This window comes from Xenopus laevis, chromosome 3L (assembly GCF_017654675.1).
Source record: "Xenopus laevis strain J_2021 chromosome 3L, Xenopus_laevis_v10.1, whole genome shotgun sequence".
In the NCBI taxonomy this organism is placed as follows: Eukaryota; Metazoa; Chordata; class Amphibia; order Anura; family Pipidae; genus Xenopus; species Xenopus laevis.
The window spans coordinates 128,574,895-128,588,477 of record NC_054375.1 but is presented as its reverse complement, the minus strand read 5'-3'; the positions used below and the strand labels follow the sequence as shown (position 1 = coordinate 128,588,477).

The following is a 13,583-nucleotide window of genomic DNA, read 5'->3' as shown; positions in this document are numbered from 1 at the left end:
ATACTTTAGGTTCCTAAAATTGACTGTCTCTTCTCAACCTGCCTGTTAGAGTTTCTATTGCTAACGGACTACTGCTGTACAAATATGGCAGCTTCCTCATAAATAATTAATGTAAAGGCATTGGGCAAATACTTCAATCACAAAATTATAAAGAGAATGCCAAGACAATGTTATGATAGATGTAAAAAAAAAAAAAAAAAAAAGTTTAATTTTTGGTGTCAGTATCTCTTTAAGGCTGCCAAGAGAAGAATAAGAAAGAAAAGGGGTGATCTAGAAATGGAACCATTCTAAATAATATGCATCAATAGTGTTTCTACAGAATCACAGGACTATAAGAGAGAGGAAAAGTGATTTACTAACAAATTGGCTACTAGATTTAGACTACTAGACTAATAAACTGAAAATAATAGCACATATTATATTTAATGCTAATACAGTTTTGGAATCCGCAATCCAGAAACCCATTATGCAGAAAGCTCCAAATTACGTAAAGGCCGCCTCCCATAGACTCCATTTTATCCAAATAATGCAAATTTCCTTTTTCTCTGTAATAATAAAACAGTACCTTGTACTTGATCCTTATTGGAAGCAAAACCAACCTATTTAAAGTTTACATGATTTTCTAGTAGACTTAAGGTATGAAGATCCAAATTACGGAAAGATCCATTATCAGGAAAACCCCAGGTCCAGAGCATTCTGAAAAACGGGTCCCATACCTGTACTAATAAATTTTATTTAATCCTACTAAATAAAACTTATCAGTGACTGATGGAATGAGGGAAGCAAAAACAAGTGAATATATATATATTTATATAAAGTATGAACAACAATGAACAACAATACTGCCCTTAGCCAGTACCATAATTGTGTCCTGTAGGTGGGGTTGGACTAATGCTTCCACAGGCTGTATCATTTTGCCTGTACTGATATCTATTTATTTCAGTAATCCAACATGGACTATGGTTTCTCAGTAGCTTTAGAACAAATGGACTATGAATTTTTTATGAGTTTGGGCAGCTATGTGGGGAAATGAGTTCTTGTTAACTGGAGGAATTTGTTTATTGAATACACACACACACACACACACACACACATATATAAATAAATATATATATATATATATATATATATATATATATATATATATATATATATATATGTATATATGTATATGTTTTGTTATTTACTAGTGCATGAGTTAAGGCATCTGTATGTTACTGCATTCACTGTGTATACAGCTTAGAATTAGGAATTGTTGTTTATATATATATATATTTATTAAGTGTCTGGAAATGTTATGGTGATGAAATAAACCTGGTGCTGATCTCTTATTTTTTTTACACCACCTAAGGGTCATTCACTGAATGCAGTAAATGGGTATACCTTATTTCTTTATTTTTGCTATTGAGATGACCTGGGAGTCACTGTACCACTTAATTCTTGGAGCCACTCTGCAGTTTAATTCTGTGGGTCATGATACATTTTTAATACTGTGGGTCACTGTGCTAATTAATTCTTGGAATGGCTGTGGCATTTAATGCTCTGTGTCACTGTGACATTTAATGCTGGGAGTCCATGTGCCTTTTACTGCTCTGGGTCACTGTCTTGCTGCGATACTTTCTACCATCTGTACCAGCATGCATTTAATATTGCTTGAACCGTGGGGGCAGATTTTAGGAGTAGGGAGCCTAGGAATATTTTCAATGATGTGATTCATGCACTGCTGTATGTTTTCTCTCTGATGCCATATATTCCCAGGGGAATGGGTGTTGCGGGGACATGTAGCCCAGCAAGTGTTAGCGGGACCTTGTCGAGGCACTGTATGCGTTTATGCTGATTTGGGGGCCCTGTCATTTTTTTGTGGCTGCATAACACAAATAGTTCTGCTTTTAGTGGATATGTGAAATCTTGTGTGTGTGTGTGTGTGTGTGTGTGTGTGTGTGTGTGTGTATATATATATATATATATATATATATATATATATATATATATATATATATATATAATGTCATAATAAATTATTAAAATGATTTCCCCCCCATATTATGTCCTCTCCCACACGTAGGGGCAAATTCATCATGGGTCGAATATCGAGGGTTAATTAACCCTCGATATTCGACTTGTAATTAAAAGGATTTTAGCGCAAATAGTTCGATCGAAGGAATAATCCTTCGATCGAACGATTAAATCCTTCGAATCGAAGGATTTTAATCCAACGATCGAAGGATTATCCTTCGACCAAAAAAACTTAGGAAAGCCTATGGGGAAGGTCCCCATAGGGTAACGTTGAGTTCGGTAGGTTTTAGATGGCGAACTAGGGGGTCGAAGTTTTTTCTTAAAGAGACAGTACTTTGACTATCGAATAGTCAAATGATTTTTAGTCCGATTCCTTCGATTCGTAGTCGAAAGTCGATGGTCGAAGTAGCCCAAAAAACACTTCGAAATTCTAAGTATTTTTACTTCGAATCCTTCACTCGAGCTTGGTGAATTGGCCCCCTAGGGTCTCATTCCCTTCCCTTTTTGATTGTAAGCTCAGGGCCTGTCCCTGACCATTCCTAGTTTGCTGCCTGTCCTGACCTTTGCCCGTTTATTGACTACTCTCTTGGATCCTGTTACTGTACTGCGATATTGGTGTTTTTGACCTTGACTACACTCTTGTCTCCTGATTTGGTACTGCTCTGCCTGATTGGTATCGACTCGGCCTGTCCTTGATTACATTCCTTGTTCCCTGTTCTATAGTTCATGTTTGGTTTCCTTGCCTGCCCAGAACTTCCCCCTTGGTCCTCTCACTATAATACCTGGCGGCATCCAAGTAGCGGAGAGCTCCTCCCAATGAGAAAGACGGTGGTTATAGGCAGAAGGGTAAGCCAAGGCCCGAGAGCTTGGGGTTTGTTCTGGGTTTGGGATACCATTCGTAATGGTATGTAACTCTGTATGTTCTATGCATGTAATTCATGTAATTCCTTTGTATAAACACATTTATTTTACAGCGCTGCGCAATATGTTGGTGCTCTAAAGATGCATGTTAATAATAATTATGGCTGCATTGGGGCCACCTAGAAATTCCTTATGTGAGCACAACAGGTCTGCAGTTTTCAAAAAAAATTTTTTATACAAACCACTATCCCAGAGGGCCTACTGAGGGAATTGTACTGCCTCAAGCCATACATTGACCTGCTGAAAGGATCAGTGACCTTCAAGCATAAAGTTGGAGGCCTGTGAGAGACCTTGATATGTAGATAAAGGTTTGGCCTTTCCTTTTTCTGACAGTTGTTACAATTGCTTTTAAAGTCTTGTCTTTCCCGGAGCAAAAGCTTTGTTTAGATGCAAGTCTTCATTCTGCCTCCACCAGTGCCTCAGACTGTGTGACATTCAGCAAGAGTAAAAGCCAGACAGAAATATTTTCAGCCTCGATATAAATAATCTCTTTCCAGCTCTGTGTCCATTAGACACAGTACACGTGTTAGGTGATTGATCTGGGGTCGCTCTTTTGCATAAAAGTTTTGAAGAAAAAAATAGTAACCACAGTTGGGTGAAACATTATGATGTTAAAAAAAATCTATAACATAGTTAAATAATGTACTATAAGCAATGAAGAGATAGCTATGAAATATAATAAAGCCTATACCAGGAAAAAGCAGCTGCCATGTTCCCCTTGAATCTTAAATTGAACAAAAGGTGGATCTTTGGTGCTTTAACTGACCTGTTTTTTATTATGTTTGATGCAAACGTCTGTGTCAAAATGCTCCTTCACACCCAAAACGGTAGCACAGGACCCAGAACAGAAGAATATCTGAAGAAGAATCACAGTTGGTAGTGCCGCCTGTAGAGTTTAATACCTGTCTGATCTTCCCAATCCCATCCCTGATTTTCCCAATCCCACCCCTGATCTACCCAATCCCACCCCCGATCTACCCAATCCCACCCCCGATCTTCCCTATCCCACCCCTAATCTTCCCAATCCCATCCCTGATCTACCCAATCCCACCCCTGATTTTCCCAATGCCTCCCCTGATTTTCCCAATCCCACCCTTGATCTTCCCAATCCCACCTCTGATTTGACTAACACTCTTCCAATCTGCCTAAACCCTGCCCCTGAAGGTCCACCTCTTTCACTACAACAAGTCCCTTGCTTGAACTGTGTTCCTGACAAGATTCCTCTCTGTTTCCCCATCTTCACGTTAACAACATTGCAATTATTACACATCATAGTGCAGTGCCATAAAGCATCAATATAACCTCAAATTTTTTGCTGGAGTATATTTATGCCATCTCTTTACAGGCCATGAGAAAACCTATGGGCAGTGCCACGTATGACTCCATTTGACTGACCGTCTCCCCAGTGATGTAATTTCACACCCCTTGACTACCATGCCAATTCCCTTCCTGCCTTGTTCACCTTTAAATTAACTGTTGCAGTATGATGCAGAGAATGATATTTTGAGACAATTTGCAATTGGTTTTCATTTTTTATTTTTCGCCGTTCTTGAGTTATTTAGCTTTTTATTCAGCAGATCTCCAGTTTGCAGTTTCAGCAATATGGATGCTAATCCCATAATTACCCTAATCATGTAATCATGCGTTGATTCGAATAAGAGACTGGAATATGAATAGTAGTGGAACATGAGTAATAAAAAGTAGCCTTACAGAGCATTTGCTTTTTAGGTGGGGTCAGTGACCCTCATTTGAAAACTGGAAAAAGTCAGAAGAAGAAGGCAAATCATTTAAAAACTTGTCATTGCACATATTTGGACCCCTGTATCTCCCAGTCATGGCTGCAAGTATGCTGTAATAATAGGGGAAACTGCATTATGGATAAAAAAAAAACATGGCTACTTGCATCCAAACATTTGCACTTTGCACACTGCATTTGCAGTCATAAATTATACTTTTAATGTCTCTTCCATTAGTTACTCAGGTCTAGAAACGCATAGCAACCAAAAAGTATTTACTGGTCTTCTGTTTGAAAGAAAACTTCTGATTGGCTGCACATGAGCCTGTTATTATATTGCCCTTTATATTTACTGACTTCCCTTCAGGCTTTTTGGGGGGGGGTCTGTATTAACAGATGCAGTTATAAAATACCACCAAACACAGAGAGACAAGCTCCTAGAATTAGGCGCAACTCTTTAAAGGAGAAGTCGGCGCAAAAACCCTCCCCCCTCCCGTGTGTTGCCCACCCTCCCTCCTCCCCCCTGGCCTACCTGTCCCGCTGGGCAAATGCCCCTAACTTGTTACTTACCCTTCTGCGCAGGTCCAGTCCACGGAGTTCACAGGCACCATCTTCTTCCACGCAATCTTCTTCCTGATTTGACCGGCGTTTTGGCGCATGCGCAGTAGGAGCATTTCCCGGTACGGATCTACTGCGCATGCGCCAAAAGTCACGAAGTTTTCCAATTTTACTTTGTGACTTTTGGCACATGCACAGTAGATCGTACCGGCGAAATGCTCCTACTGGGCATGCGCTGGTCAAAGCAGGAAGAAGATCGCTTGGAAGAAGATGGCGTCTGTGAACTCCATAGACTGGACCTGCGCAGAAGGGTAAGTAACAAGTTAGGGGCATTTGCCCAGTGGGACAGGTAGACCAGGGGAGAGGAGGGAGGGTGGGCAACACACGGGAGGGGGGGAGGGTTTTTGCGCCGACTAGGTTTCCTTCTCCTTTAAGAGCTGCTTCTCAGGGTGCAACCTGCAGACACGGAGCAACTAACAAGGTGTTATGCACCTTCTGTATTGCCCTTGGCACCTTGCCTGTGGCAGCTAAAGAGTGAAGCTAATACCTTGGAAGTCTAGCCCTTGCACAGAATAGTGTTCACTGTATAAATGATTACCATTTTCAGTAACAAAATATTGTTCTTTCATCCTAACGTAATGATCTAATTTATCATCGGCGGTACTGGGAAGAGAAACGCGGGTTTTACTTTCCTGCTCATTTCGTAGATGCACAGAGGTTAATACCAATAATGTATCACAGTGCTGAGAGCCAGCGGATTTGCACGCAAGAAAGGTTGCCTTTTTACGTGATGGGTTAATATCCCGGAGGATGAGCAGGTAGTGTCAGTGTGTGTGTGTGACAAACTGAGAAGTTTTCCCCTGTATTGTTTTACTCCTGTGACAGCCGACTGAGTGCATTTTACTTATCTGATATTCCCATTTGTGCTGCCATATTCAATGCAACTGATACAAAAAGGGCACAGGAGATGAACAAAATGAGTCACAAAATCAGGATAGGAAATAAATACATTGCGATGCATGAATGCATAAACATGTAAATGGTACTAGTCCTGTAGCTCAAAGGAGAAACAATACATCTTTGTTACTACACAAATGGAGAATGTGGAAATGGTTTTAAATGTGTGATATACTCGTATAATATTCATACACTTGCAGAAATAAACATACATTTGTATTGGCTTTAGTCGATTTATTATTTATTATCCTTTATATAGTGCTGACGTATTCTGCAGCTCTGTACAGAGATTATACGTCATTCATATTCATCAGCCAGTGAGAATCTTGGTCCCTATAAAACACACTGTCAATAAGCCTGCCTGAATGTTGGAGTGTGGGAGGATATTAGAACCTGGAGGAAAGATATGCAAGCAAAGGGAGCCATAAACACTCTTTGCCCTGGCTGGAATTGAACCACTGCCTCACCTTGAAACAGATGGGAAAGTAACCTCCCAGTTCTATTATCAAGGCAAAATAAGGGCTTATTTACTAATCATGGGCAGCATTGGATCTACATTTCTTGCCTCCCTAGGCCCAATTACTCTTCTGCACCCTCCCCCCAAAAGCACCTGAAAGTGAAATCTGCTTAAAGGGGACCTGTCACCCATACATAAAAAGCTATATAATAAAATAACTTTTCAAATTAAACATGAAATCCAATTATTTTTTTATTCAAAAATACCATACCAGTTATCAACTCTAAGCTGTCAATCATATATAAGATACAAATGCAGTCTATTGCCAATAGATTAGCCAGTGAAAGCTAGAACACTATTTTTATTCTTTAGAATGCTTTTCCATACCTGAGTAAACAGCTCTTGACAATGTCTCTGTTTGTTTAGGATAGCAGCTGCCATATTTGCTTGCTGTGACATCACTTCCTGCCTCAGAGAGGGGAGGGGGAGGAGCAAACTGAGCATGCCCAAGCCCTGGAGTTTTAAGATGAAAACAGTAAGTCTGGTACAGAAGCCCACGTGTACACAATAGAAGGAAAGCAATATGGTGTTTCTTTTAACAGAGGACTCTGAGCAGCATAACTTTGAGGGTTTCCTAGGGTTTTTATATAGACCTTTCTGATAAAGCTTACTTAGTTTTAACCTTTCCTTCTCCTTTAATAAAAATATCCACAAAAAGGCGCCTGCCTACTTCATGTGATTTAGAATTCCTAGACTAAAAGAAACAAGATTTAAATCATTTATAAAGTGTAAGTAAAGTTTGTTTTGCTTGACTAACATCATAAAATAGGGTTTGGACTTATTTCTTAGGTTGACAGGTCCCCTTTAATCCTATAATATACATTAAGATTAATTAAAATGAATTTAATGATGCTGATCATCAGCATGATCTACAGAATCATTTATAAGGTACAAGGAGGCCAATAAATCATGCAAAGATGCTATAAAGCAATCTAAAACTGATATGGAAAAGGATATTGCAGCAAGCAGTAAAAAAAAATCGAAAATTATTTTTTAAATTTGTTAATAGTAAATAGTAAAAAAATGAAGCAGGAAGGGGTGGGACTTTTAGTATCAGAGGGGGATCAGCTGGTTGATGAAAACAAAAATAAAAGCGCAGATTCTGAACTCATATATTTCGTTTGTCTACACAATTGAGGAACCAGTTTAATGAAGGTTTCCTTATTAATAGTCCCAATTCTAGTACTATAACTAGTGATGCATGGTTCACACATGAGGAAATTCAAAAGAGACTAGAACATGTTAAAATTAACAAAGGTTGGGGCCAGATGGTATTCATCCCAGGGTAATAAGCAAGCTTAGCTCTGTGATTGCCAAACCTCTTTACTTAATTTTTCAGGATTCATGGAGATCTGGCATAGTGCTGAGGGACTGGGGAATTGCTAATGTGGTGCCTCTATTCAAAAAAGGATCCCGTTCTCAGCCTCAAAACTATAGGCCAGTTAGTCTGACGTCAGTGGTAGGAAAGCTTTTCGAAGGGTTAATAAAGGATAAGATACTGGACTTTATAGTAAATCATAATACAATGAGTGTGTGCCAGCATGGTTTTATGCGTAATAGATCTTGCCAGACTAACTTAATTTCTTTTTATGAGAAGGTAAGTAGAGACCTCGATTCTGGGATGGCAGTGGATGTGATTTACTTAGACTTTGCTAAAGCATTTTATTACAGTGCCACACAGAAGGTTACTGGTTAAATTAAGGAATGTTGGCCTCGAACATAGTATGTGTACCTGGATAGAGAATTGGCTAAAAGAGTGGTGGTAAATGGAACATTTTCTAATGACCATAATTGGGAAACTGGGCAGCAAACTGGAAAATGAGGTTCAATGTTGATAAATCATCATCATCATTTTTCATCATCATTTATTTATATAGTGCTGTCAAGATACGCAGTGCAAGGTTATGCACTTTGGCAAAAATAATATAAATGCAAGTTATACACTAAATGGCAGTGTGTTGGGAGTTTCCTTAAATGAGAAGGATCTATGGGTTTTTGTAGATAACAAGTTGTCTAATTCTGGGCAGTGTCATTCTGTGGCTACTAAAGCAAATAAAGTTGTGTCTTGTATAAAAAAGGGCATTAACTCAAGGGATGAAAACATAATTATGCCTCTTTATAGGTCCCTGGTAAGGCCTCATCTGGAGTATGCAGTGCAGTTTTGGACTCCGGTCCTTAAGAGGGATATAAATGAGCTGGAGAGAGTGCAGAGACGTGCAACTAAACTGGTTGGGGGGGGGGGGGGTGGAAGACTTCAATTATGAGGGTATATTGTCAAGGTTGGAGTTGTTTTCTCTGGAAAAGAGGCGCTTGCAGGGGGACATGATTACACTTTACAAGTACATTAGAAGACATTAGAAGACATAGACAAATAGCAGGGGACTTTTTTACCCATAAAGTGGATCACCGTACCAGAGGCCACCCCTTTAGACTAGAAGAAAAGAACTTTCATTTGAAGCAACCTAGGGGGTTCTTCACAGTCAGGACAGTGAGGTTGGGGAATGCACTGCCGGGTGATGTTGTGATGGCTGATTCAGTTAATGCCTATAAGAATGGCTTGGATGATTTCTTGGACAGACATAATATCAAAGGCTATTGTGATACTAAACTCTATAGTTAGTATAGGTATGGGTATATAGAATTTATGTGAAAGTATGGAGGGGTGTGTGTATGGATGCAGGGTTTTCATTTGGAAGGCTTGAACTTGATGGACTTTGTCTTTTTTCAACCCGATTTAACTATGTAACTAACTATGTAACTATGTAACTATGTAACCAGTAGGGAAGGAAAATAAAACACTGTGCAATGACACCACGTGATTCCCATTCTCAGACCAGTATTTATAACCTTGGTAGAGTGGGAGAACAGGGCATGGTGGGTTCTGAGTGGAACAGGGAATGGCCAAAAATCCCCTGGCTACATATATGGGGTGGTTGAAATCTCTACTTGTATATAATGTCTTGTGTCTTTTGGACCTGATCATATGATACAGATTTGAACTGAATTTAAAATAGCACCAACTCTACTCATTGGCTTTCTAGTCACCAGGAACCTTCTGGCACTGATGGACTTGGCCCAGGGAAGCAGCTGCACCTCTTCATCACTGTCTGGCATGTTGCCGTGCCCAGTAGGGGGCTGTTTGGAACAATTTTAGCCAATTCAACTGATTAATTGCTGTGGAAACACTGCAGTTAAACAGAGGATATTATTTAAGTATTATAGATGTAATCTTGCTTCTTCTACCAACCACACTTTTTAAGCAGAAACAGAATAAATTGGCAGTGAATACACTGCTTGCAAAGCGTTACACAGAACTTCTAGTAATATGCTTTTATCAGCCATGTGCACTAGTTGAACTCAAATGACTTTATCCCTAAAATGGAATAAACCTATGACCGTTTATGGCTAAACAAATCTCTGACTTTTCACACATAATACAACAAATGGCTACCTATTATGCTGGCTACACAAGCAAACTCCCCTGCATTGTTCACAATAGCTGGGGCCCTTTCCTACTGCATTTATACCAACCGGGTGCTTTCATAGTCTTTGATAATCGCTGATTCTTACCAAGCCCTATATATATGTTTCCCGATTGGGGAGCCTTTATAAATACCTTATGAGGAATCTGGCAACTGAAATCCAGACTACTCCAACTTCTTAAAATTGGGAAATCAAATCTATTTTAACCAAAATAATAATAATAAATATTAAAGGTTTTTTTACGGGACAACCTTAGCATTTCAGTAGCATTTGGTACATGTTAATTAACAGGCTGGTTTGATGCTTCTCAATGTTATTTGTGACTTGGTATGTATAAATCTCTAACACGTCTTATCTTTTCTTTTAAAAAACAGTTCTTCTGGGTGCTTGTAGCCATCTTCCTTATTGAGGTCCTGCTGATAATCATTGAAGTGGTGTTTGAAAATCAGGTACGTTCTTGCATCATGTTTGATTGGAGTGGGAAACAATCAATGTAGAGCACAGGCTTTGCATTGGGAGCAATGAATCAAACAGAAGACAGATAGGAGCATAAGCATGGGGGGGGGGGTCTATGGAGTTTTTGTGTAAATGTACAGCCTAATAAATTGTATTAATGGTCATAATTTATAATTTGTGCTTAGTGATGTCAACTTGGAGTTCCATGACCGGTATAAAAGCACCCATCATTCGCATCATGCCTTTATATGATCATGGAACTTGGTGGCTTTGCCTTACCCTAGTTCTGACCCTTGTCCTCCCACTGCCCGCTCGTCTTGTAAACTCACATGCTCTCGCCGTCAAAGCACACACATATACATGCTCATTCATGCATTGGCTAGGGGGGCAAGCTGGCCTGCTGAGTTGCCTAGGGCACCCGGCTGCTTTGCCCCGGCCTTGAATGTGGAGCAAGAGACATGTGGGTGCTGCTTTGCCTTAGGCGTTAGTTTGATTGTAGAGGCAGCCTTGAAAGAGAAGGCGTGACCTTGAGTTCTACCAACTTCCATGTAAATATTGAGAGACAGTTGAGAGACAAGATTACATTTCTCACAGACATTGCAGCCAACCTGCTGTACAAATTAATACCTGCTCAAGTTACTATACTATTTCTTAATTAAATATTTCCAAAACTTATAAATATTTTAGAATAAATCCCTACCCATTAATATGTGCATGAAACAGATTTCCTGTGATACTTCACCTTAATGCAAGTATCCCTTATCTAAGTCTAGCTGCACCCACACACTAGCACAGTGAAGGGCAATATGGGTATTTTGTATCTTGTAGTGGGAGTGTGGGAACAAGTGTCTCTTTTTGTTGTGACGATGCTGAACCCCAGGCCTGGCAATGCAGCTTTCTATAAGGGCTTTTAGATAGGTGTTTCCAGTAGAATTATTGTGCGGTCAGACTTTTTGGATGTTCCACAACACACAAACACAGTCCTGATAAAGAAGAGTGGGGCCAGTTAACATTTGCTGTCACCCCACTGGAACACAATGAAACACTCCCATTTGGAAGCTCCCTTATATTAAACAATGAGAAATCATGAACACTCAGACTAACTCATGCAGTAGCATTGACCAGCTGCTATTTTTGACTAACCTACACCCTGGAGTTGAGCAGCTGCTACAAACAATATACAACCATTATGTGCAAATAAAAGATCCCATATATTGCTTGCAACCTGTGATTTTGGAGCAAGCACATGTCATAATTGCACTGTGTACAATAATCTGTCTAGTTGCTGTGGGATCGTTTGTGCCGCAAGTCTGAGAAGATGGCATATGAATCATTTACTTTAATTACTGTACACACACAGGTGCTATACACCTAGGAATATGCATCTGCCTATCTCTGACAGTTCTTTTGTTTATGTGACTTAGTGTGCATTACATTTGGGAATTTGCTTGAACAAAATATTTCTTATAAATAATATACTGGATATAACTTTTAAAAAAGGTTGACATCGAACTATCTTGAATCTTTCCATTTTTTTATTCTGCTGCACATTAGTTCCCTGCGAGCTGCTTCTACCCAATACATTCATTTGTTTGTAATAATGTTCCATGCTGGAATGCATGTTCTTCAATACTTGTCTGGTATCAATAGCCCAGAGGGATTTGTGCTCATGGACAGTAACAAGCGCTGCTGATGCTGAAAAGCCCAGTTTATGTTAAATGTGTGGGCTGTTGCTATGTATGAGTGCAATAGTAGTTAAAGGAGATAAAGGTTCTGTTTTTGTGATCTGGAAGTCCTGCAATTTCCCCCTTGTTATCATGGACCACCATCGCATCCATTTATTAAAGATATTAGGTGTTGGTAAATATGGGAAAATTCAGTAACAGCTGTAACAAATTGCCCTTGTTGAAATTTCCTATTATTAGGGTGCATTTATTAAGATTAAAGAAAGATGTTTATGTGCAGCAGCAGTGAAGTAGGTAATAGTGCGGTTATGCTCTGTGATTACAGCATCAGATTAAAGGCAACAGTAATATGGGATTTACAAGTAGTGCCTGTCCATGTAGATAATGGAACCATGATGGGCCTTGATGATAAGCTGTAACATAATATAGGAGTTTGTATGAACAGGCAATAGGAGGGTAACGGAAAAGCAGGTAAGAGGGAAGGTTTAGTTTGAAGGTAGAGTTTGTGAAGTACATGAGCACAACAAAGAAGAAATTTTCCTTGTAGTTTCATCCTTTCTTTTCATGCATAATAAACCTGTTATAATATAAAGCTGGCCATACATTGACCCATATTGGCCCAGTATGGGCCCCAATAGATGGCCTGCCTGACATATTTCCATCTGAAAATCTGTCCAATCCATCAGGCGAGGGCCACATTAGGCACGTAGACCCACTTTATGTGGCCATACACATTACAATTACGATCTTTCTTTCTTTACAACCATTGGTCCCATGAAAGATTGTTTATTTCATTACAAACATTAAGGGCTGAATTGTCTGATAGTAACCCATTGCTGATGTTCAGGTGCCCAATTTAAAATTTTCCATCTAGGCCAATTGACGAAATGACCAATATCCAAGTCTTTTGCCAAAATCAGATGCCTCGACTCCCACCACACATGCACCGAATATCGTATGAAACTTGCGTGTATGACCACCGTTAAGATACAATTGAAGAGGAAACTCGCACACCCGTTGTGTAAATATTAGGGTTCGCTCGGTGCACAGTGATTGGAGGATACGGCAACCTCCCAGTGAACTGCATAGAAAATAACCACACTAGCACACGAGACTTGTGTCTGCAGGGCAAGCCCTTGCAAGAGTTTTACTGCGGTGGTGCAACGTTGCGGGGCTCTGCCCCTTTGTCTATGCAGCCAACATGGGTGGCCAAATAGGGGAAAGATCTGCTTGCTTGGCTACCTTGCAAATGATC

General features: G+C 39.7%; 1 protein-coding gene across 1 annotated transcript in view; it reads left to right on the top strand.

The window, feature by feature from the left end:
* LOC108711531 (tetraspanin-15) overlaps positions 1-13,583 on the top strand; it is a 99,565-nt gene that overhangs the window by 33,962 nt on the left and 52,020 nt on the right. Inside the window, exon 3 of the mRNA XM_018253385.2 lies at positions 10,562-10,636. Within this exon, the coding sequence (XP_018108874.1) occupies positions 10,562-10,636 (75 nt within the window). The remainder of the gene's footprint in view (positions 1-10,561; positions 10,637-13,583) is intronic.